This window comes from Aythya ferina (assembly GCF_964211825.1).
Source record: "Aythya ferina genome assembly, chromosome: 1".
NCBI lineage: Eukaryota > Metazoa > Chordata > Aves > Anseriformes > Anatidae > Aythya > Aythya ferina.
Genome location: NC_140296.1, coordinates 14,854,164 through 14,880,018, shown reverse-complemented (window position 1 = coordinate 14,880,018; position 25,855 = coordinate 14,854,164). Strand labels below are relative to the sequence as shown.

At 36.8% G+C, this 25,855-nt stretch overlaps 1 protein-coding gene across 8 annotated transcripts in view; it reads right to left on the bottom strand.

Moving 5' to 3' along the window:
• Positions 1-25,855, bottom strand: part of YAP1 (Yes1 associated transcriptional regulator) — an 89,838-nt gene that overhangs the window by 4,273 nt on the left and 59,710 nt on the right. For 2 of the 8 annotated variants that reach the window (XM_084506635.1, XM_084506631.1), the window contains 4 exons: positions 15,621-15,814; positions 14,045-14,092; positions 5,620-5,750; positions 464-576 (listed from right to left, as the gene is read on the bottom strand). In XM_084506635.1, coding sequence (XP_084362761.1) covers positions 464-576; positions 5,620-5,750; positions 14,045-14,092; positions 15,621-15,814 — 486 coding nt within the window. The remainder of the gene's footprint in view (positions 1-463; positions 577-5,619; positions 5,751-14,044; positions 14,093-15,620; positions 15,815-25,855) is intronic. The other 6 variants (XM_084506636.1, XM_084506632.1, XM_084506637.1 and 3 more) reach the window with 3 other exon arrangements.

Sequence of the window (25,855 nt, the reverse complement as noted above, 5' to 3'; positions counted from 1 at the left end):
AAGATGACTTAACTGCATGCAGACATGCAAAGAACTTGCCTTTGTTCAACTTTAACTTACTAATCTGAATCTCTACATATCTTTGATATCATTTAGCATATTTTTATTTTTATGCTTAAAAGGCAATGCTCAGTCAAATTCTGTTTGGAGAAATATTAGCAATACTGCTGAGGTGGTGTTATAACGAGTTTTTTTAAAAAAAGCAAACTCAAATTCCATGTAACTACAGTAGTGATACTATTTATGAGCTCTGCCCCACCCCCTCCCAACAGAATTTATTACAAGTATGCCTTTCACAAATTTAACTACAACGTTTCTGTTATAGAAACAGAAGCAGGAAGAACAACTATGCAAAAAATTTCTCAGAGTTTCTCAGAGTTGCTTGTTTCCATTGCAATGGGGCTGAGCATTTGACACAAGCATATTTGGGAAGCATGCGTTAAGACTGTTTAGAAAAACAAACCTGTATCCATCTCATCAACACTGTTCAGGAAGTCATCGGGGGTTCTGGGTACACTGTAACTGCTCATGCTAAGTCCGCTATCTGTGCTTTCATCTCTGGAGTGATATGTTCCACTGTAATAGAAGAAAGGCAGAAAAAAAAATGAGGGTAGAGTACTTAAGCAATTAAAATAGTTAGATGTTTGTGTTAGAACCAATTCAAGGGCTTTGATAACATTGCTGTCAGAAGAAATGCTCTATTCTAATTAAAAGCTGAAGTCTGTCTGTAAGAGACACCTGGTTTTTATTTTATGCAGACCTTTTCCAATTAAAACCATATTATTTAGGTTCAATTTAACTCAATAAGAACACAGTTAAGTGGCTTTTAAAAAAAATGACCAACGTTCTGCATTGTTTTAAACTTTTCACACCCACCCACAGCTAAAAACCACCAGAAGCATATCACTGTCCTTAACGATTATGAAACTTAATAATGGTGTACCATTTCACATTTCTGTTAAGGTTTTAAAAAAAATTTAACTACTAACATCCCCTTGTTTCATCAGCCACTGAAGGGCATTTCTAGGTCACTAAATAGGAGCTGAAGTTGGAACTCCTTTAGGAATTCATCCATTGCTTCCCACTGCTGCATTACTACTGGTGCAGTCACACATGTCATAGCAAGAGAGTGCCCTAATATAAATCAAGCACTGGTACAGAAGCCATCCTGTAAACAAACCCTCTTTAGAATGATCTTGTTGACAGAACAGTCAGCAAAACAGGTGGCATGGGGCCTTACATACATTAGTTTTCTTACTGCCATCTTACTGCCACAGCAGACCAAGACGACTGCAGTGGGAAATTTGGGATGGGGGTGAAGAGTAGGCCAGTCAAATGATCAACTTGACCAGCTTGAGGGGGATGCATCCAGTTTTCAGTTGACTTTCTTATAAATTTGATCAATTATTCATTTGAAAGTAGAACAGTAAGAAAAGCTATATACAGCGGTACAAATCATTATCCTGGCTGGAACAACAATTTTCAAAAAAGGGAGGGGGGGGTTGCTACTTGTTATACAAATGATACAGATCAGCATAAATCTGAAAACATTTTGCTATGATAGCTAACGGATGCAAACAGTCACACCAGACAAAATGAGCAGAAGCAGCTGTAGGAACACACCACTACTTCTCTCCCCATGTCTACTAATATACAAGCTTCACAAAACATTTTCAAATCTGTATTTCTTCTGGTTGTGGTTACATTCACTGAGGACCTTTACAGGTTTTCTACCTTGAATGCTAAGTGCAAATCAAAACAAAATTAAGCCGTACATCAGCTCTATTAGCATTTGAAGACATACTGATCCTGCTTGTAATATACTTGTGAAATCCATAGTGTATGCCTTGTCAAGCATGCAGAACCGGACTGAAAATAGTTGAACAGCTGTTCAACATCGGATGCAAGTCAAATGCCATCAACTGTGTTTATATAATATATATTACATACATATATATATATATTATATATATTTTAGATTTCATGAGGACATCCTTGCCACACAAGAAAGAAAACTAGCTTTTCTATGCCTTTAAAGCACTTCTTTCCCCCCTCATGATTGATTTATAAATAGTATCACCACACATTTGATTACAACCTTAAAAAGAAAGCCATTTAAAACTTCTTTGAAAAAAAATGCTGGTTTACTTTGCGAGACAAAATACTAGGCACAGAACTGAGACTATGCTGAACTAAATCATTCTGGCTGAGAAGGCTTTTTGGCTGCTGCGGTCCCACTTGGAATGTCCAGCCCTCCTGTCTCCAGATCACCCTAATACACATTTCCTCGCTTCAGCAAGGACTTCTTCATCCAGTCATCACACTGCCCAAAATTACTGCATGCAACTAAACTACATTACCCAAAATAGAGCGGATGCTTCTTCAATAAATACTTGTCAAAATGTCTGTATACAAAAGAAGAAAGCCCGATTTAGGAATTAAATGGAGAATTACCATCACTGCCAATATAAATCTAACAGCCAAAAACATAACCAGAGTGGCAAATCAAAAGGTGAAGTTGTTTAATAAAGTCTGCATTGTTAAATATTTCATTTAAAAATAAATCGTAGCATAAAGATAGTAGGTCGTGAAGACAGCAGGCAGAAGACTGACTACGTAAACGAGAACACCACTGTACATTTTTTCGAATTGCTTCACTGTAGCATTGAGATGTTTTGGTCTGGATATGTAAGGAGTGGAAAATATTCAACTACCTGAACTTTGGAATGTAAAGTTAGGAGGACTGCTTCACCAGGAACTTTATATACACTGGAAAGAAAAAGCATTCCTGGAAGTCTGAACTTTAACATACGGGATAAAACGGAGACAATTAGGACAAAACTACTGGACCACCAGACTGCAGCATCTGGTTCTCAGATCCACAAGTGACATCCACTCATATCCACAAGTGTCCTTTAAGAAGTCTCTTTCCCTTATGCATATGTCAGAATTAAATGCAATGATGTGTATAAAATTATCTAGAAGGGAACAATGCTCAACACAAAATGCAAATGAAAAAAAATCTGAGCTCAAGTCAGGTACAGATTTTTCAGAATTTGGTACAGGCTACAAAAAAAGGGAATAGCTAAACATATTTAAAACTGGGCAAATGGTAACATTCCCACTTTACAATAAGTACCCTTTGCTAATTATCAACCTGGCAAAAAACTACTTATAATTTGAATTTGTCCTTTCTAGCTTTTTTGCTCTTTGTAATTCAAGGCAAAGATCTGTCATTTTACATTTCATATGTACAGAAGCACAACAGACAAATTAGTCCATTGCTGGAATATTTGACATAGAGAAGAGTACAGTGGCCATTTCAAAACCTAAAGATGCAGAAAACAAGTTTAAGATGTGAAGGTACTACATTTTTTAAGAAATAAATTTTAAAACATTATTGGATTTGACATATGACGGCAACAGCCTTCAAGAAAATTCAAGCTAGTTTTTACTACAACACACCAAGGCCATCTTCCATTTACAAGAATTTCTTCATTTCATAGTCATAGTATGGGAAATTATTGCCCACAACGGTATTACTCAAAATGCAACTTCAGATAGATCAGTAGGTAGTCAGTTTTAAGATTTCTTGTCCTTTTTATTCGTTGGCACAGGGCTAGCACAGCTAAAGATCACACCAGATTCCATGTTGAATTCCATGGAAAACAAGCCCTCCCTTAGAGAAATGAAGCTTTCTAAGCAGATTTATTTGTGTAGGAGGTCTAGGTCTTCCTGAAACACTGACCCAAAATTTGGAAATCACACTTACTTAGGGATTTGAGTAACAAACCACCACTGTTTTCTTCTCCATATGCAAGGCCTGATTTTTTGATTTGCTTTTCTCCAACACATAAAGAACAGCGTACCTTGAGAAGTTAACTGCTTTTCCTCCCCAACAGTAGCATGCGCAACACTTATACACACAATACGACATGTAGTGGAAGAAAGTACATCTTAGTGATATGGTTTAGTGGAGGACTGGTTAGTGTTATGTCAGAGGTTGGACTAGATGGTCTTGGAGGTCTCTTCCAACCTACACAATTCTGTGATTCTGTGAAAGTACTATGAGCAACAGATTTTATTTACATCACCTAAACTGTATGAACGTATTCTATTGGCAAGATGCTGTAAAAGCATGCCATCCATCTGCTGAACTTCTCAAATCCTCATTCTAATTAGAAGAGATGGACAAGACTCCTACAAAAAGTAGATTAAACTGACATAAACTAAGATCTCAGAATGTCAGTAATGCAAAAAGTTAGATACAATGAAGATACTTTTTGAGTGATGAAGAACAGAGATGTAGAGATGTAAGAGATCAGCAACGTTCCATAATTTAAAAGAATGGAGGAAGAAATTTGTAATTGCAGCAAAGGTTTACGAAGTTTTTACGTTTTCAGTATCTGAAATTATAGCAGGTATTTAGTCTTGCTCAACTCCAGAATTACGCCGGTCCTAACATGATGTGGACCTCCTATCTTGCAAGCAGAGCTGAAACTATATTGGTGGCAAAAACATGGAAGTTAAGACTTACATTAAAAGAATTAAGATTAACGTGTGGGTTTTTTTCCCCCCGTACATATAATAATGCACCACTAAAGAGAAGGACAAGGCTGTTATACTACATAAGAACTTACAGTAAGCACCCTAAAGTTAGGCTAACATTTCAAAGTAACGCAGAGAAGTACTGATGAACTCTGATAGAACACGTAATCTTTTTGTCTAATGGTAACAGACGCCGAGTTGGTACCAGTTTAGACCACTTTAAAAATATAGTTCAGTGGAGCACTACAAAATTAATGACCACAACTTAAGTTCAACCACTTAATACTGGTGAAAATAGGTAATTTTTTTACTCCATTAATTAAAAAAATGTATGCGGTTCAGAGATTAGATTTTTTTTGTCATTTCCATCTTTCCTTTTCAGCATGCTAAACAAAAATATAGATGCAACTTATCACAAGCTGCAGCAGGTTTTCCAAAATTGTGCTTGTTAGCATGAAGTATTTGCAAGCTGTAATTAGAACAGTATTTCTAAGAAAACAAACGTTCCTCAACTCAGACGGATTAAGGAAAAAGTTACATAAAAACACCAGTCTATATTGCAAAATTCTAATTCTTAAATTGAAAGGCCCACACTTCCAACTAATACTGTATTTAAAATGAAACATTCCACTGTTTGCACAGCTAACATTTAACGGAGTAAAAATACTGCTAAATTAAATAACTGAACCGATGGGGAGAGGTGAACAGAGAAACCTTAAAATGAACCTCAAGGTGTAGTCCTAAATGTGCCTCATAGTTCATCTGATCTCATAGCAAGCTATTCACAAATTCTTCTGAGTCAGTAATTTGAAATGACTGTTAGTCAACAGATTATGCAGAGGCAACATGTTATGACTTTGAATAAAAAACCTTCCTACAAGTCTGAACAGACTACTTCCTCCCACAGGAGACAGCTTTTAATCCTCAACTTTTACTAGACTTGCCATTTAAGGAAAGATTCATTTACAGCTGTGGCTTTTGGCACAGACAGATGTTCAAAATAAACTATTACATGTACTGAACAGAATTTTAAATCAATTTTTTTTTCCTCCAGTAGCTACTCCTACAAACCTGTTAAGAAAGGGATCAGAACTATTTGTAGTCATTGTTCTCAGTTCCTGAGACATTCCAGGAGATGATACGGGATTTTGAGATCCACCATCTTGTTCCATTGTTGGAAGCTGGCTACGGAGAGCCAATTCCTAAAACGGGAGTGAAAAACGAGGAGAAAAGAAAAGATCATGTTAGACATTCAAATATGTTCCAGATACATAAACATATGACATTCTAGGATAACTGATGCTTTCAGTGTTTTCAGTTACAAGATTTAAATGAAAGTAAGCTTCTGAAGACAAAGCAATAATTTTTATTGGCTTCATTGGTAACTGAAGTTCAACCAGCCATGTCCAGTATTACAGGGACTTCACTCTAAATATATTTATGTATATAAATATCAGTACATATAGGTAATTTTTTTCATTGCATTTCAGTATCCTTTTACTAAGTTTATTCTTAAGATCAAAAAGAACAGTTAACAGTATCTGACCTCTGAAACATCACTGTGACTAGCTCTTTTTCCCTATTTCCTGTAATTTCCTATTTAATCCTTTAATCCTTTTTACCACACCTATTTTATTCAGCAAGGTTTAAAGCCTTTCCCTACATATTCCAATTCACTCATTTGATATATTTTGAAATTTGTGATTGATAAATTCAATGATTTCTCCCAAAAGTAAATCTTAAAGCTCTTCCAATTCCTAATAATTCCTTATTAAAACTAAAGAAGGTGTCACTTTTGAAGTCACAAACTTCAGATTATGTATTTTTACTCATCTTACTACGCACCGAATGTAGAACCACACAATCCATCCATAACGCTTATCATTATTACTTACTGAAAATAAGTTTTAACATTAAAAAAAATATATATGCAAAATTAAAGGTAAGTGGAGAAAAGGAACATTTTCTGTTATTTCTACTGCCCCCGTTCCCTTTTTAAACAGATAATCCACATGTTACCCATCATCTTTTGACTATCTTGTTACCATCATTAGTAGTACCTGATTATCCAATCTGTGCCTGGGAAGCTAATCTCAAGCAAAAGTTGTCTTGTCAGTCTTAACAATAATCAGTATTCCTCATTTGTACAATGAGAGGTCTTCATCCAGTTATATGCACTATATACACACATACATTAATATATGAACACTATATATAGATTACAATACTCTTTCTCCAATTCTTCTAAGTGATTTCTTTAAAAATAACATGTAAGGTTACTATATTTTCCAGCAGACTGTGCTAAATACGCTTCCCCACTGTACATTTTTTTCCCAATCTTGCATGTGATTCACTACAATTCCTGTGAATTTATTATTCTACATGTTCCTTTAATAGCAAGTTCTGTATCTTGTACTAGGATTTCTCACTCCAGTTGATTAGAACTTTGCAGAAATGTACCAAACATACCAAGTGTCTTTTTTTCTGAATCTGATGCACCTGATTGTTTCCCCAAGTAAATACAGTCTGGTGTTCACCAACACTTAACTGGCTACCGCCCTAATAAATACTAACATTCCTTGTCCTTGTGTTCAGATCACAGGATGGTATGCATCTTTAACCCATTTCTATGATTTTCACTTTCTTATGTAATAAAACCAAATGCAAAGGCTATATAATGAGGTGTTGGTTTACAGCTAAGTTTACCAGCTTCTATCAGCTACATTGGATTTGATACAAAAAAGTTGGTATGAAAAAAAAAAAAATCTTTCTTGGAACACTTCACAAATGGTGATCTGAGGAAGGTCTCAGCACATCAAACCCAGAGACAACTCAAGAACTGCAAAAACTACTTGCTCACATTTCTACCCTTCTGGAGACTAGAATTCTTCCACATGTCATTTGAACCTTCCCTTCTCTGTGAGACTACCTTCATATGATGCAGCTACTAACTAAATCCATCTTGCTATTTTGTCCAACAAGCAGGGCAGGGGTGGAAATCACTTGGATTTGCACCACTGCTTTTAGAATGTTTTCAGCCGTGGGCTCATACCTGTAATACAGGTATGATACACATTCATTCTCTGACAGCAGAGCTGTCAATCTGTGACACCTCTGCTCTTATGCCTCTCCATCTACCTGGCTGCGGCAAGAACTCTTTGGCCTTTTCCCCTTCCCTCTCAATTTGATCCATATGTTGCATTTGTACATCCTTGGGCTGCAGTCCCTGCCAAGCTAGCATAAAGAAAAAAAAATCTCTGTACTTTAAGAAAAAAAGTCACTACAACAGAATAAGCAATTTGGAAATGAGAAAGTTACCTTTGTATTTTCTAAATCCTTAATGTGTAGTAAAGATTGACTGAAGTTTTGCAATACATGACCTTAAACATTGCAGTAAAAATAAATGCTACTCATATACTGGCTAGCTACAAATGAAAAGTTGCATTTCACTAAAGATCCACTGAAAAGAGATTAAACCAGAAGAGAGAACTGCATTTTGCCTATTCTTATGTGTGTACAACCTAGGAAATTAATAATATTACTACTAATTTTTGTTCTTGTTTCAACAACAGCATTGCTGAAGTGCAAAACTACAGCTGTTTGCATTAATGCTAATTATTCAGGAGGCAGAACTACAGCTCTCCCCACTAGAGAGAATGTTATTCCATTACTCATTCAAGTAATAAACTTATGTCAATCTGGGAGTCTGGAATGGAAAGGAATTACAGAAAAGCCACGCTATTCAGAAACAAATGCAGAATGACTTTTAATAATTCCATAAGAGGGGCAAAGTTTTCTATAAATCTTCAAGACCACATTAAGTCTATTTTTCCTAAAAGGTGCACGTAATGGAAGCTAAACTTGGGTAGCTCGAAGAGTAGTCTGTTTATTTCTTCCTTATAAAAGTGACTTTCAATAAAGAAGCTATGTGCTTCCTATAATTAAAAAACATGTATGGGAGTGTATAAGCCTGTCCCAGCTACAAACAGAGCAATGTGAACTCCAGGCTTTTAATTCATGCTTTAAAAATATATCCTTTATTAGAAGTATTTAAAGTCTGGAGGCAAAAATAAAACCATGACAGAATCCTGGCTTAGATTTCTATAACTTGATCTCATCCTATTTTTGTAAGTATCTCGAACTTTTTTTTTTTAAGTACCTCTGGGAAAATAAAAGCTTAGCATTCCTATTGTTAATACAGAATCTGAAGTTTGGATATTACATACAAGACCAAAATGATCTGCTATCTCCTTAAGCAAAGTAATTTTAAAAATATGGTAAGTATTGTGCAAATTCATCAGGCTGACTTTATCCAGTACTTTTCACAGTTGCATACAGTTTTATATCAAGTTCCAGGTCACACACACCATGTTCAAATTAAGTTTATGAAACTACTCTTTTCAGAGCACTTTTATCTTTACAAAAGTTCTGAGAAAAGGTAAAGACTCCCTTGTGCAACTCATGTATCATATTCTTACAATATTAAACATATGACAAACTGGTCAACTTCAATGGATATTTATTTTGGTAAACTGACTTGAAGAGGTCCAGTTGTATCATTTCTGTCTCCAAACACTGCTCAACTATTCAAACCCTCCACAGGCTTCAATAGGATTGAAGAGAGGCGTTAGGGGAAAGGCTGCACTTCGGGTAGACTATCAGCACCAATTATTTCATCACTTCAAATATTCTAGATCTCATTTAAGAGCCACAAAGTTAAAGTATATGTAGAAAAGAAACAGGGAAAATGCATGAATGGATGAAGACAAATGAATTCGGCAATGAGGAGTTATGCAATTAGTGAAGAATAAGGGAAAAGCATAAATCATTTAGTGTTGCAATCACAAAAACCAGCAAAATTAATTTAAGAGGTGATGCTGATAGAGTGATTGTTAATTGTGTCGTATACACTTGGCACAATTCTACGTAATGTCTTTTGCATAAATACTTTGTTAACAAAAGCTTTTAAACAACACCTTTCCAAATGTGGATAGGGCAGCATAAACTGGAATAGACATTGGTAAGTAGAGTCTGTTTTCTTGTCTGGTTTTGCAGTCCTCTGCTGTGCCACCGCTTCCTATTCCTCTTGCTATCTACCATGCCTCCAAGCACTGTACCTGCCCAGATGGCATGTCCCCAAAGCATCAGTTAACCAGGTATGTGTCAGCAATCATGAAAACCAAGCAGAGTTGGATAGCCTCCCTCTAACAATTTCTGCTTCCTTCTAGCAAAAGCTGGTATGTTCTGCCAGCCATCCCATACTCAGGTCATCATGAGTCTTCTGCTTTAGCAGTACCTCTGGCCTTTTTAAAATGCAAAAAGTCCTTTGAAAACACTCCCTGTAACTCTCTCTTTGTTGAGAGCCCTTGATGAAACCATGATAAATCATTTTTATTTTGTCAGTCTAGGTCAGCTTCAGATAACACATGGATGGCTGAGAAGAGAGAGAATGTCAATGGACAACACTGGGATTCACTAGGAAACAAAAGAAACATTTTAAATCTTAGTGAAAATGTTGAGCATAAAAATGTACCTTAAGTTAAAATAAGCACGTGAAATTTAAAGCCATAAAACTGAAATGTATCAACAATACAACACATCTGAATCTTTCTTTAAACTCCACATTTTTCAAGACCCAACAATAACTGCACTCTAGTTCACTCCCTAAAAAAGAGCTGCAAGTCAGCAGCTTAATACGATACCATAATACTTAATCCTCATATACAAATTTATGCTGGTTTTTTTTTCCCCTAATGACACATTACATGGGAAAAAAATAAGTGCTCAACAATACTTCCAGTTTTACTAGCACCATAGAAACTGCCTGCAAAACTCAAAAGTGGACTTGTTTTTAATGCTGCCTTCCATGCTTTCTAGAAAACATCACAAATCTGACAATAACACAGCTTTATATTGGTATATGTTCAAACTGACCACCAGCTAAAATGGAGACAAAATTAAAGGACACTGGAATAGCTTTCAAAACCAGCATTGATTTAGCACCGTAAGTGCTCATATTTTATGCAGGTAGGAGCAAATATCAAACAAGAACAAGCGATTCAGAAAACAGTGAGAGACTGGCCAAGTGTCTTTGCAGATTCTTCAAAGAACAGAGGAGTTTCCAGAATGTCCCTCATAAGTTGGTACGAAATAAGCCTGAGGCAACAGAACAACAATGTGAGAGAGGTACTTCATAAAATAAAAAGGACCAAAAAATATGAAATGATGAACACAGAGCACATTCCAGGTATGTAGAACTACCAAGAAAGCAGCAGAGATAACAGAAAGGTAACTCAGAAAGAAGAACTGAGCAGACTGGACAGGACGTGGGGCAGCATGTGGTTCCAAGACAGGGCTCTTCATTCAGTGCTGAGAACACGCAGAAGATATGAAATAAGCAAGCATACCTGGAGGAGCCTAGCACATAAGCAGCTATGTATTAAGCTCATCTGACTAGCAAATACCTCAATATCAGTGGCAGACAAATGAGAAATCTTCCAGTCTTATCACAAGTAAGTAGTCTGTGTATCATCCAAGAATAACACCATCAGTTCCTCAAAATTATTTGCCTCTTTCTCTTTCCATTGTATACTGGAAGACAAGGAATCTGTTACCCTATTATCTAGCCAATTTTATGATTTATGCACAAGTTGGCTAACATTAGGTGAGATGTTGACAACTGGATGCTAAATGTAGGAAACTTCTGGAGGCAGGGAGAAGTCAAGTCACTCAATCTTGTAACTAAGACAGGTATGCATCCTTAGGATGTTCACAGACAATTCACGATGAGAATAATTAAGCGAACAGATGCTTGCTGTTTTCAAATTCCTTGGAAGTAGCAATAGCCAAGAGTACTTTTTTATGCACAGTAAATATGGATGTCAACTTTTGCTTCAAATACCTTTGCCTTGGACATTTTCAGAATTATATGTCCTCATTCAAACAAGAGTATTTCACAGGACTTACAACAGAAGATGAAGCTGAGCAATTGTTTCACCTTTCCAGGAGGCACTTAAGTACCAAGACCTTCATACCTAACACTGAGTATTACTACAGGATACTACTGTATCACAGCAGAGAAAAACTAGCACAGACAACATCCAGAACCAGAAAACCTGACCAAAGATAGATATCAACTTTGTATCCAAGTTAGGTGAATAAAAACCTCAAGAAGGAAGAGAAGGTTGGGCAAGATATAAGGTGTTAGACTAGATGACTTCAAGTCCCTTCTAACCTATCTGATGCTATGATTAAGAAAAGCTCACAGATCTCGTTGAGTTGAGAAACATTTCTTGGTGTTCATTCATATAAAAGAGAGATTTTATGAAAGACAAGCTGCAAGAATGGTGGTATGAGAAATTTAGCAACAAAAGCTATTATTCTTCCCTTAAATGCAAATTTATTATCATAACGCAGAAAACTCCTCTAAGCTTCATGAATTTTATTTACAAGGGAATGTATCTGTCAACAAGGAGTTGACTGAAGAAGTGTAATTTCTCTGCATATTTTCCAGGTTCACTAGGTTGACGTGACCAGAGGTTCATGTTAGGACTTCAATAATGGCACCAATAGAGAAGACAGACAGTGTTTGATCCTGTAGCGTAAAGCCTCAAAAAATGTTTAGAAAACAATACAGAAAAGTCCTTGTTTCATATGGACACTACATTATTGAAGTGGCAAATGAAAGCACAGAAAACACATCCAAGTGATGTGACATGAATAAGCTAACATAACAGAACTAGAAGTTGACATGGTTGCATATTTTTCTATCAGGTTATTCAAAAGACAGCTTGGCTCATTATCAACTGCAGACTGATCAGTCAGGTGAGTGAGTATACATGGGAACCTAGTATGAAGCCTCTTTAAATGTAACTGGAATTCTGATTTTTGCTTAAGCCCTTTCAGTGGTACCCCACCCAACCCCCCAAAAAAAGTGATTGATACACGTTTGCAAGTTATCAATAAGGTCCCTTGAGATTTTATAGCTCTTTAGTGAAATTCTGGATTGAAGAACTAAATTCAAGAAATCTGATCTTTTTGAGTTAAGTATGAAATTGATTCCAAAGACTCCCATTTGCTGCATATTTGTAAGTTGGCAATAGGAAGAAGTAGTTACTGTGGAAGAGGGAACAACAATATGATAGGGTTTCAGGCATACCAGGAAACACAGAATATACTTTTGGCATTTAGTAAGAAAAGCATCCCTTCTGAATGATTTAATTGTAGCAGAAGATAAGGTGTTTCCAACTGGTGTGAAGGAGTGTGCTTCTCTGCTTATTTCCTTCTATACCAGCAATTCTTAAGTCATTTTTTTCTTCTCTTTCATAACAGGATCTAATATTGTTCATTGAGAGCATTGTGTGGTTAACGCTCTGTAAAAAAATAATATAGTTGGATAATGATTGTATCTCAGGTTCAGTTTTACAGTGCCACTTACACCACCAAACAAGGAAGATTTTTTTCAGGGTGTCAGTATGTTTGTTTGTTTGTTTTTAAGTCCGAGTTTCTTATTTTGAAGATGATCTTCTCTGAAGAACTAGTAATGTACAAATTCTGCAGTACAATTCAGAATGCAATAGTATACCACTACTCATTACTTCCAAACACAGGACACTTTCTTCTATTCTGGTTTTCTTGCAGAGTGCATAATACTGTTTTTCTTAGAAATACAAAGTACAATACAAGCCAATAAAAATATTGTCCTAAGAACCAGTAGATTAAGAATAATGTTAGCAATAGCAAGCAAGCAGCTCTCTGAATGTATCCATAAATCCACCCTTTTCAGGGATTCATTCCATATTCAACTTCTTAAGCATTCAAAAGAAGTCCACATTCAGCTGTTTATTGTGCTACAATTTTGACCATTTTCATTTTCTCTGAGCTTGGAAGTCTTTTAGGAATTGTTGTTTCCAATAAAGAAAAATGTATCTGTGCAGCAGCCTGCACGTATCAAAATGGAACAATTATGTATTATAACCCCACAGCAATTTTTTTTTTTAGTCTAATCTATTAAATAATTACTACACTGCACACGTTTAAAAGTAATAAATATTTTAAATGAATTGTTATTAACTGATTTACAGATATCCTTCTTTAAGATCATACCTGTTTAAGCAAACTGGCAAGAACATCCATATTAAAAGTATTTAAAAGTCACAAACTACTATCTTCGAAATAATGGGAGGTTTCTTTTAAATATACATCTTGACATCAGGACTGGAACAGCAGTATCTTCAAGAATGCTAAATAGGAAGGTTGTTTCCAATGCAGAAAAACGTGCAATGAATTCCTCATTTGCTTTTAAATATTGATACAAAGTTGTGGGAATGCTGCACTCAAAAACAATTTTAGGGTTGTGATCAGGGAAGTGGTTCAAAAACATGTATGGCAGAGCTTGTTTGTTTTTTTCTTAGAATGCCTTTATGTAGCAAAGTTCCTCTGCTAGCCTAATGTCTTCATGTTTCTAATTATGCTGAAACATCAGTTAAGAGCCTACCTGATGTTTTGGAGAATTTGCTGTGCTGGGATTGATATTCCGCAATGCCTAAGAGTAAAAATAAGATGGATAAAAATTACTTTAGCTGCATGGTTTGCCTATGCAGGCTGTCTTATAAACACCATCTTGTAGTATCAAGCCCCCAAGACAGGCCAGATCAGACAGGATAAAGGAGTTAAGAAACTATGAAAATCATGACACAGTGAAACAAACTTATAGATTTACCAAGGATGAGTATTTGACAGAAAAGCTGGATGACCAGGGAGAACAACATGAAGGGAACTGGCTGTCACCTGGTCCAAAGTTAGTCAGGTTTTCAATGACAACTGAGGTAGGAAGAAAATTAGAAGGCCTACCTAGAAGCATGCTAGCACAGGGTAAAATGTTTGTTGGTGGATTAATAGCAAAGCAAGAACAGCAGAGGCCCAGATGCTTAAGCATAGAAAGTCCTGATGCCATCTTTGCCATGTATTCTTACCTAGAGTACTATAAAAAGTAACAGCTTTAAAGATGACCCATCTGATACCAAGAGATGCTGAAGATTCCTACAAAAACAAGCCTTGACTACAAAAGAGATAACACAAGTCAGATTCCAGGACAGAACACTGCAGGTGATGAAGAAAGAGAAGAGCTGTCTTTGAGGACTTTAAGATATTATCCTCTCCTGATACAAGGCCCATCACCCAAAGTGAAAAGGGAGCAGGGTAAGATTTTAAAAGGTTTTCCTCAAAGAAAAGATTAGTGTTTTCTTCAACAGTGCCAAAAAAAAAAAAAAAAAAAAAAGACACACCAAAGAATATCTTAAGTATCTAGCACAGATGGCAGTCACCTCTTCTAAAACATTCAGATGGAAAAGTGGAAGCAGAAGGCTTAAACAAAGTGAAAAGTCAAGCCCGAATTCAGGATCCAGAGATTCTAACATCCAGCCCTACATTTTGACATTCTTTATAGTAATACTTATACAGTAGAAAAACACTAAAATGAATAGCTTGCAGCCTAACTGTGAAGTTTGAAATTCCTCATCATAAGAAAAACCACAGGTTCAAAACGCAGCATGAGTGATTCAGGTGTTCCATGCTCCCCTCCACTGTAAAACAGATGAGATTTTAGCAACAAGCTGTCTCCTCAATGTATCTTATATAAACCATGAAAGTGCCTCGGAATCCTACAGACATGTTATGAAAGTGAAAGACTTTCCTCCACTTAAAAGGGAGAACTAAAGCAACTGTGGGAACCAGCTTCTTCTTTTTGCATGACTCAGAACTCAGTGAGTATGAAAATATATTCTCAAGAGGAATCTCCAATCAGATCAACAGTCCATGATGTCATCCTAATAGCAGAAACCTGCCTTCAGAAAGTTTTGTTAGAGAGGGAGGAAAGCAAAATCCTTCAGTGTGGTAAGTCAGATGTTTTCACTACCAAGCTGACACCAGTAACAGAATGACTTCAGATCTTTTTGTATCTCAAAGCTTTTTGTAGTTACTGATGTTTCAGTGAGCCTGGAAGACCAACTTAGCCAAAACAAAACAAAACGTAACACAACATACAAAAGAAATAGTGGAAGTAGGTGTCTAACCTGTGGCCTCACCTGCCGAAGCAGTTCTTGATGCTTCAGTCTCAGCCTTTCCTTCTCCATCTGTAGCTGCTGAAGTCTCATCTGTTGCTGCTGATTGGAGCTACTCCCACCCATCACACCACCTTGAGGACTCTGAGGAGCCAGAGGGGGTGGCTGTTTCACTGGAGCACTTTGGCTGATTCGCTGATTCATGGCTAAGAAACCAAAACAATAAGCATTTAAAAATAAAATTCAAACAGATACAGAATAAGTATTATCCTAAGACAACACGTATTAAAAAAGTACAAGTCCCAACAACACAAAACATGCAACTATACTGATTTTCAGTGTGATATGTATGCTCACATGTATTGTTCCTGTGAAATTAATGCAACCTTCTCATGTTTAAGAGCACGTACTTGTTCTAAAAGCTTCTGAAAACAGAGTTAAACACACAAGTTGGTGAACATTTTCAAAGCGGTGGTGAAATATTTCAATTTTAATGTTCTCTCTTCTTAACAAACTATTCTCAATTCAGAAACAAATAATAAAAAATCGCTTGTTCACATGAAATCTTAGAATTGCTAAGCTTAGGAACACACAGGATGACAAAACAGATCATCACACTTATATCCAGCTACATTTGATTACAGGCTCCCACTCTTCCTGATGTGGTGCAGCTCATCCGACAATCATTCACATCCTTGTCACAAGTTTTGAGTATTATAGGCTCCAGCTAGGTCATCTTGACACACAAAATTAGAGCTGGTACAGAAATGGCAGATGAATTACACAGCCACACATACTACCATTTGCACAGGAGGCATTTTACTAATGCTTTGTTTTCTTCTTTCCCACAAAGGCTATGTGGTACACCTTTCTTGTGCGACTAATACATGAGAGCCAATCTCCCCTTCCCCAGGAAAGCAACAGCTAACAATTTTGTTTTATAAAATAATGCATCTACTTGACAGACCTGCTCCCCCCCAACCTGTTCCCCTCCAGAGACCAGTATGGTTAAAGTCAGAGGCACTGGAGTTCCCATAGGGGAGCAAAAGGCTGGGAAAGGCTAATATGTAATAAGGGCGCGATTTTCAGAGGCTTTCACTTTTGGAATTAGCTCCACTTCTTCCTTGGAACAGCCTGAATCTGTTAGCATTCACAATATGCTGCACAATGCATTTGTTGAGGCAGTAATGGGAGAGGTAGGATTTTTATTTTTTTTCTGGGAATGAGGATTATGGTTTATGGGAACCAAGAGAAAAAGGAGTGAACTTCTATTTAGGATGACAGGCTGCTTTGGTGCAAAGAAAACCATCTGGTGTCTTAGTTTGAATTAATGTTTTCATCATATAAAAAGGATTCCTGGAACACTAACATTTAACTATTTTAAGAAAGGAGCATTATCTCAAAGAATTGGTATCATCTTTTCCTCTGAAAAGCCCTTCAGTCTGCACTGTCTTTTGAGTGTTCAGCTTAAGGTAGAGAAGTGTCTTCGTTTTGTTTAAGCTTAAATACATTTATCTCATAATAACAACAATGGTTGTTGCTTCACAGCTTGTCTTTCCTTTGAGAGGTAACACATGAGGAAATGCTGTATTTGCTATACTGAGAACAGAACAGACAAGAAAAAAATTCAAGACGTTATTCAACTCTCTAGCTTGCCCTTTTCACTATTCCATGTGGTGCTCATGTCCAGCATTGAGTCAATATTTTAATGGAATGGTGTGACAAGTTTTCATGGGTCAAGTGAAAAGAAAATGAAGTGTTGAATAGCTTGAAATAATTTGAAATATTTGTGATTATATGTATGAAACATTAAGACATAACTTCCTGTAAGGTAAGTGAATACATGAAGCAGGAATAGAAACTTGATCAAAGTACAAGTAGAAAATACAGAGTGAACACAAAAGAGCTGGATATTAAACTACAACCTGCAAGTCCCATCTTGACTCAGTGAAAAAGAAAAGACCAGGGAGAAACTGAAAATGCTGTGGATAAAGCTTAAAATAAAGTGGGTGTTGTTGTGAGACATCCAGCATCTGAACTGTGTTCAGCTCTGGGGCCCCCAGCATAAGGTCGTGGAAGTATTAGACCGAGTCCAGAGGAGGCCACAAAGATGATCAAGGGGCTGGAGCACCTCTCCTGTGAAGACAGGCTGAGGGAGTTGGGGTTGTTCAGCCTGGAGAAGAGAATGCTCCAGAGAGACCTTACAGCAGCCTGCCAGTGCCTAAAGGGGGCTACCAGAAAGCTGGGGATGGAGTCTTTGTCAGGGGGTGTAGGGAGAGGACTAGGATTTAAACTACAAAAGAGTACATTTAGATTAGATATAAGGAAGACGCTCTTTTCTATGAGGGTGGTGAGGCCTGGAACAGGTTGCTCAGAGAAGCTGTGGATGCCCCATCTCTGGAGGTGTTCAAGGCCAGGATGGTTGCGGCCTTGGCCAGCCTGATCTAGTGGGTGGCATTCTAGGAGGTTTTGAATTAGATGATCTTTAAGGTCCTTTCCAACTCAAACCATTCTGTGATTCTATGATTCAAGAAGAAGTGACCTGGAGCAGCCAACCACCTGGCTTTGCAGTGTGGGCTATGATCTCTAGTCCAGCAACAGGACAGCTTGTTCCTCTGCTGCACAGGACACAAAGTTCACATGCCCCAAAACACCACAAACAACTGCTAAACAAAAGTTTCAACAGCACAAACAGCTGTCCTATGAAGGATATGAGCCATGAACTAACACAAGATCCAAGAGCTCCTCTGGGCAATCTCTACTGGAAGACCAACAGCAGTCAGGCTACCTACATTTTCCAAACTAGGGCAAAACTGAAACTAGAGACAGTAATGCAAAAAGACAGCCCATCTAGCAGCTCTAGACAAGCTGGACACGACACTACTAGACCGAGGAACACATCTCCTTTCTTCTTCTTCTTTTTTTTTTTTTTTTTTTTTTTTTTTTTTACCCAGAATCTGATCACGTCTGGAACCAGGACTGTGTCTTTTGCTTTTTGCATCCTATCCTCTTCCACCTTGAAAAAAAAACAATGAAGGGGACAGTAGGGGACAAACAAAAACTTTCTGAAAGTAGCCAAAAATAGCTTTTTCCTGCTACTAGCTAATTCTATAACTCAGGCAGAAGTCTGTGCTGTGGTTCAGAAGCTCCAGGATTCAAACCCTGCTATTAAACAAGATGGAAGGTCAATTACAGTTGAAAGTAAAGAGGGACAAAGGTTAGAAGATTACGACTACCTACAAAATCACCTGAAAAAAGGTAATCTAAGTTGAAAGCAAACTACCTAGCTTGTAAAAAATAAGTACCTAAAAGTTGAAGAATGTCAATTTTCATTTGGTTAAAAAGGCCACCTTTACGGTCTAGTCTCCAGTTACACAATCCTAGTTTCCAGAGTCCGTGCCTCATGCAATTCACAGCCAAGTCATGTCACAAATAATCTCACATACATACAACAGTTTGTAACCTCAGTCAAACACAAGTGTGGATTAACGACATCCCTTCACCGCGTTTAAAATTTGTTTTTCCTGCATGCAACATACAAGTATTAGTTCCATCAGTCTCTTTTCCACTGATATGCAACTTTGCGAATTGTTTCCCTCTCACGTCAAATTTTTCATGTTTTATATACCTGTATCTTTCTGACAGCTACTTGTATTACTCCTGCTCACCCTGATCAAAGTTTGCTCAATTTTTCCTATCTGTTGACTTTGCAATCTAAACTGTTAAGAAATCATGTTTGTCTGACACTTTTCATTTTATTCCATCATCCTAGATCCCTGAAATACCTTGTAATGATATTTTTCTAACTAGAAATGTATTTAAAAAGGAATATCACAAACTATTGATACATCAGTGTATATTATTAATATTCAACAATACATATTTGGGGAAAATTATGTGATTTGGTAACTCTTCAGAAACAGAACTTAAGATACAGTTTCAAATTTTTTGTTCAAGTACTCACTAAAATTATTGTCCAAGTATTTTACTGTTTGAAGAATGCAAGAATAAAAGACTTGAGTAAAAACAAGAAGAAGAGTAAAAAATTGTCAAGATTTTAGAACTGTTCTCTCAACAAATCATAAAGGTATTTTCATGTAGTGGGAATATTTTACCTATGAAATTAAAGTTTGGGATTAAAAAAGACTTAATAAAACTCAACCAGCAAATACATCCAGGTGAAGACTTAGTGGAAGAAAAAAACACTACTAAGATCAGCGATCTTGGCTCATTACACAGTTATGCAATCTTCAAGGTAAACAAAGAAGAATGTAGTTTTCTACTATTTCCAATACATTATTTAATTAAAAAGGGGGAAAACAACTTGTTTCAAGTGACAGGGAAAAACAGAGGCTTTGAAGTTGTTTTGTGCGTGCACTTGTGTGTTTTCTGTTTAAATCTCAATTCTCCAACCATTACTTACTAGGGACATGACTACAGACATTCGCACTCTAGAGAATATGCTTATCAGTGAGATCTCCTATATGCACATTTAATTTTTTCACACCTCACAGGTTTGTCATGATCCAGACACACACAGCTCTTTTTAAATACCTTGAATTCAAAGTCAAAGAACTTCAGTTATCTATAAGAGTTAGGACTTATCAGTTTTCTGATGCATCCTGTTCCTTACCTTCCAAGGGTATGGAAAGCATTTAAATAAGGGGCTCTGCACCCACACAGTGAAGGCTGCAAAGACCTCACAGGCAGAGGAGGAACAAACAAGTCTTTGTTTCTAGAAGAGGGGGATTGGAGAGAGGAGGAGGAGGGGCAGACAAGTTAAAAAACACGGGCAACTTAAGACACTAAAAAAGATCGTGCAGTCCTATAATATGGCTTAGATTCACAATCTGCAGAATGCAGTCTATCATAATAGCTGCAATATGCTTTTGAGAACCGTTTAGGAATTAGTGGTCTTCAAATGTTATATATTAAGCGTTCTACCACCTAAACTCAACAGCAAAAAGCCTGTTCTGTACTGTAGCAGATAATACTTGACAGTTACTGAAAGGAGTTTAGACCGCTGTCTATAACATTAATGGGGGAAACAAAAAAAAAAAAAAAAAAGAGAAACAATTACCAGGCATTAGTGCTAGAGAGAAAAGGCCAGCATATTGGTAACAACTCAAACATAAAAGGCTAATTCTCTCCCGAGATCCTATGCCAATTTAAATCACGTCCCAGGGCGCTGACAGTTTGCAGCAACACAGTACCTTTCCCCATGCTGGATCACATGCAAACACTGCTGTAGAGCACCCTTGCTGATTACGAGACACAGCTGAATGTCTGAAGGTCTCCCTTTTGTTTTTATCAGTTCACTCTTGAAAACCAAAGCTAATTTCCATCTCCAAATGCAAAGACATTTATTTAAGCAAACAAACTAAAGCACTCAGTATCTGGACAAACTGTAACTTACTGTTCATAACAGTCAGAATCAATATTTTGTTGCAGGAACTGAAAAAAGAGCACTTTTCCCCTTTAGCTGCACTTGGAAGTTAAGACAGTTCTTTGTGGATCTGTTTGGTTATGGCTTGGCTTTTTAACGATGCTAGCTTGTACCACTGCAACAGAGGCAAAAATCCTCTGATCAAACTGAAAAGAGCTGTGAAGAAAGTTACCAGCAGGATCTAAAAGAATGCGTCTCGGAAGTAATTAAAGCTTGTTCCAAGTGCCTTTTTAGAGAGACTTGGTACAACAATTTCTTGGCTTATCAGAATACAAGCCATGTTTCGAACTGCATTCCTATATTACTTAAAGGAAATCCCAGTTGGTGTTTCCTAATGCTGCTGTTATAATGCAACCTAAAAATCCAGAAAATAAAATATTCTGTTTTCAATTTTGATTAATCCAAGAATTCAGAAGCTAAAAGTGAGGGGGAAAAGCTACATCTTTGCTGCAGTAAACATAAAAGGAAATCTTAGCATCATAGGTAAAAAGAAATATTTGCATACTCCAGAGCTGAACTCTTGGTTAAAACAAGAAATATCTGATGAAAATGCTATTACAGAAGCATGGCCAAACTGTGGATTGATTACTCTGCATTTATTATTTCTACTCAAATCAAAATTTTTTTTTTTTTTTTTTTTGGTATCAATGTGGTTCCCACTGATTAAAAAAACTATGAATTATAGGTTCTTTGTTTTGTTTTGATAAAGCTGCCATTGCTTTTTTATGAGTCTTCTTGTATCCTAGAATGCAGAGTTGCCACAGCTTGATTGATTGACCATCGTTAAGACCCTACAGCATCTCTGACTCCATGCCTGTCAACTGAAGATCTGTCAAAATATTTCATTAAAGCTGGCCTGCATTTTAGACCAAAGTTTAATCAGCAAAGAGCTATACATGAAGGTATGTTCCCTCACATAACACTTCCTGAGTTAATTAGGCCAAAATGTAAGCTTTTGTATAACTTCTCATAATTCTTTTTTTTTTTTTTTTTTTTGGTTTGTTTTTAAATGGACGTTTCCTTTAATTCATTTGTCCACTTTTTGAGGTCCACATACCTGGTGTAAAAACATGCACACATCTGCTTTTTTTTTTTTTTTTTTTTTTTAAATCTCCATTATAAATCCATTAGAAAATATTAAACAGGAGTTATACAACCTGGCAAAAACTGTTATTAAAAAAAAATCAGTGTTCTATCAAGAAGCAGTGTAAAACTACATTCTATATAAGAAACTGAAATCATGTTTCAACACGCCTGAATTCAAGGAGGGAAAGAAGAAAGCTAATGCTTCTTTGAATTTTAGATTATGTATGATTAGATATAGAGTATATAATTATTGTGTGTATATATATTTAGATTACAGATAAACGATGCACCTTTAATTTCTAACATAGCTCGTTCATTAACAGAGAAAAACTGCAGTGCTAGAAGAACATGGTGGATAAAATGGCCTTATTAGGAGTACAGATTTCTTCTACTGTCAAAGTTGTTCTAGCTATGTTCATCCACAACAGTGGAGGTATATACATTAACTATACTGGCATAAAGATACCACTGCCAACAAATCTTTCTCAAACTGTTTTAAATAATTCTGAAAAGAGCAAGTGTAAACTCATGTAAACCTATTGTCCCAAGAAATCTTCCATAAAAGGTTTTATTTTTTCTCCTTTTTATTAGTACACTAAATATTCTACATAAAGTAGTTCACACAGTACTCGTGGGCAGATTCAATGAACTCCATTCAGTAAAGAGGTCTAAATACATACTGCTTGTGAACAAAACAAGATTTCTGATAGATAATGAACAACTAATAAGCATTTACTATCACATTTTATAAGGGCAGCATCTCGAAAACAATGGGATGCTTACCAGTGAAATTTTGTCTGGCTTGCAGATACACAATGAACTTACTTTGACAGAAGCCACTGGTTCAGTGAATATTGATGTTGCTCAGAATGTACACATTCTGACAGTCATACCAAAATAAGTAAGTCTAGTCCCCATCCTAAATGATCTCCTGAAATTGTTCTTCTGGAAAGACAGAAGCAGGAAAGTGAAAAATCTAGTAACAGACCTCTCAGATGAGTCAAATCCATTTTGTTTTAGTGACAGAGCACGTAAAGACAATATAACTTTAAATTTGCAGATCAAAAACAACTGTTGCTCATGTTCTGCCTTTGCACAAAAATGGAAGGCGGATCTGGAACTTGAAAAATCTGAAAGGCCACTGTGACTAGGCAGAAGGCCTGGGTCACTTTAAGACCAGATAAAAAAAAATAATAAAAGATTCTCCAGACTAGAGGTCTATCTCTGTCCTGTCCACAAATCTGCCTCAGTGAGGCTACTACAAACTAATATGAAGAAACACATATTAAAGTGTTAGACGGGTAAGGGATAAGAAAACAATATGGAATACTGCCTTTTAATCTCCTTCAGTAGTCCTGAGCACACCCTTTATTGTTGTTTTTAAAGATATAAAGTTCCTGGATTATGAAAGAAGGAAACAAAGTCCTGATGTGTGTTCTCTGCACTCCAACTGTCCTCATTACTCCTTTTTCTACTTGTGTAGTTTAAGCAGCTACTGTACACCAAGCCCCTGTGGCATTTTCCATAATAATGTTAAACACTGTCTTGCCATCTCTTCCTCCTCATCCAAAATTCATACAGACCTTCACAAAATCTTAACATGATCCCTAAGTGGGAGTTGTGGCAACAATTTCAATCCAAGGTCACATCTCTTGCTTCATACCCCATTTGGCAGCTCCAACATATGAAAGAACAGAAGGAAAAAGTCTGGGATATATAACATTAGTCTGATCGTTAATAACAAGCCTCTAAAACTGAAGTTTAGAATAAAATAAGAAAACAAACAGTAATGTGTTTTATTCCAATTCCTGCAGAAAGGTTTGCCTACCTTCTCTAACAGAGTACTACATTCAAATGTAAGACTTGTATTAACCCAATAAAGATGCAAATTAAATGCCAGTTTCCAATATTTTCCCACTTCAAGTTCACCAAAGGCAAATTATTTCTCCTTGTGTTTCAAAAACCAGCCCTGCCATCTGCAAACTGAACTAACAGTTAAAATTCCTTTAACAGTATTTGATACGAAAGCCAACTCTCGGAAACCTGTAGCAATAAAGTTGAATAATTCCAAACTTCAAGTGGTTCTAGGAAATTTAATTTTATAGAAAAAGCAGATGTTCTTCTGCTTCAGTAGCTCTGGCCACTCAAGAGTGCTTAGCTGACTTGCTTCGCACCGAGACAGTCTTTGACTATCAAGAAAACGTATCAACGCTGTTTGGGAGGCCTACAAAAAACATCAGGATCTGTGAAGAATGAACAATGCACAGTAGCATAAGCTAGTGAAAGACAAAACATCACAAAACACAAGCTTGACCTGACTGTTTCTCTTAAATATGTAACCTTAAAAATAATAACTTGAAGCCCTTTCCTATGGGGCCTGTAGAGGCACCGCTAAAGGCTGGACAGCATGTTTGTACCAGATGCTTCACTAGCACAAAGAATCCTGCTGACACAGGCCTAAGGAAGCCCCTTCCCAACCCCCATCCTTTGATCCCATCTAATCTTCTACAATTTGTCTGTACTTGGCATGAGAAGACCCTTCTTTCATATTTCGTCCTCTCCTAGACTTTAAGCTTTGTCAATTCTCCTAACTCACAACTATTCTAATGCCAAATACGTAACCTTGGGAGGATCAACATCTGAGTGAGCCAACAAGGCTTCTGTGCCGTTTAAGCAGTGTAGCTGAAGACCTCCGACCCACTTCAAAGGTGTTAGATTTGGGTCTCTGATCGAAGCTCTTATCTTCAACTTGGAGCACTCAGATTTGAGACTCAGCCTACTCCACAGCACAGTATTCTGACAGAAACTCTTATCTGATGCACCGTCTTAAAGGCCTGCTTCGAGAAAGAATCCATATCAACAGCACCCTTTTATTTTCTGTTTAGAGGCACGAACGCAATACCCAAATTCCCTTTACCAAATAAGTCAGTAGGTATGTCTGCCTAAAACAATTTCTTTAACCTGATCCTCCTTCCTCCCTCTTTTCCAGTCACATTAATGGAAGATTCCAAGCAGTACTTTTAAAAAAGTATATGCATACCTACTGCAGAAAAGAAAGATGAATACAAAGCTGCCAAGTGATGAGCAAAACACAGGGAAATAAGGGCTGTCTCCTTGGAAGCTGGGAATTCAAAAGCAGTAAAGGCAAAGACTCTTGAAACCTTCCCTTTCTGAATACTGAAATAGAAGAGTATGTTTGCACATACCATTCAACAGTTTTACTGTTTTCAATGGTTCTTCAGATCACTTAGAGGGGTATTATTGAGGAAGAAATGAACTTCGTCATTTTCAATTAACGTTAGTATTGTAATGATCGAACACTTTACTATTACAAAGAAGAATCCACCTTGGTTCCCTTCAGAAAGTGTTAGTAGACGAAAAAAATAATGAAATCCAAGCCCTTGTATTAAAACACAATGACAGAAAATAAATAAGGTGATCTGGGGGGCTGGGAGTGGGGATTTTCAACCTGCATTAAGCATTAAAAGGTAAACTTCTGAGTCATTCACGGTCTATTTAGGGTCACAGCACTTACTAGTTGAGGATCTCTACATGATAAATAAATGCAAGGCTCGCTAAGTTAGCTCTGTCAAACTGATTTTTTCTTCTTTGCTGGAGTGGTTTCTGAAGGTCACAAGTGAGAAAGCATCAGGAAAAAGATTCAGTATTTTCTTGGCTTGAATGACAAAAACATAAACCACAATACGATGTGTAC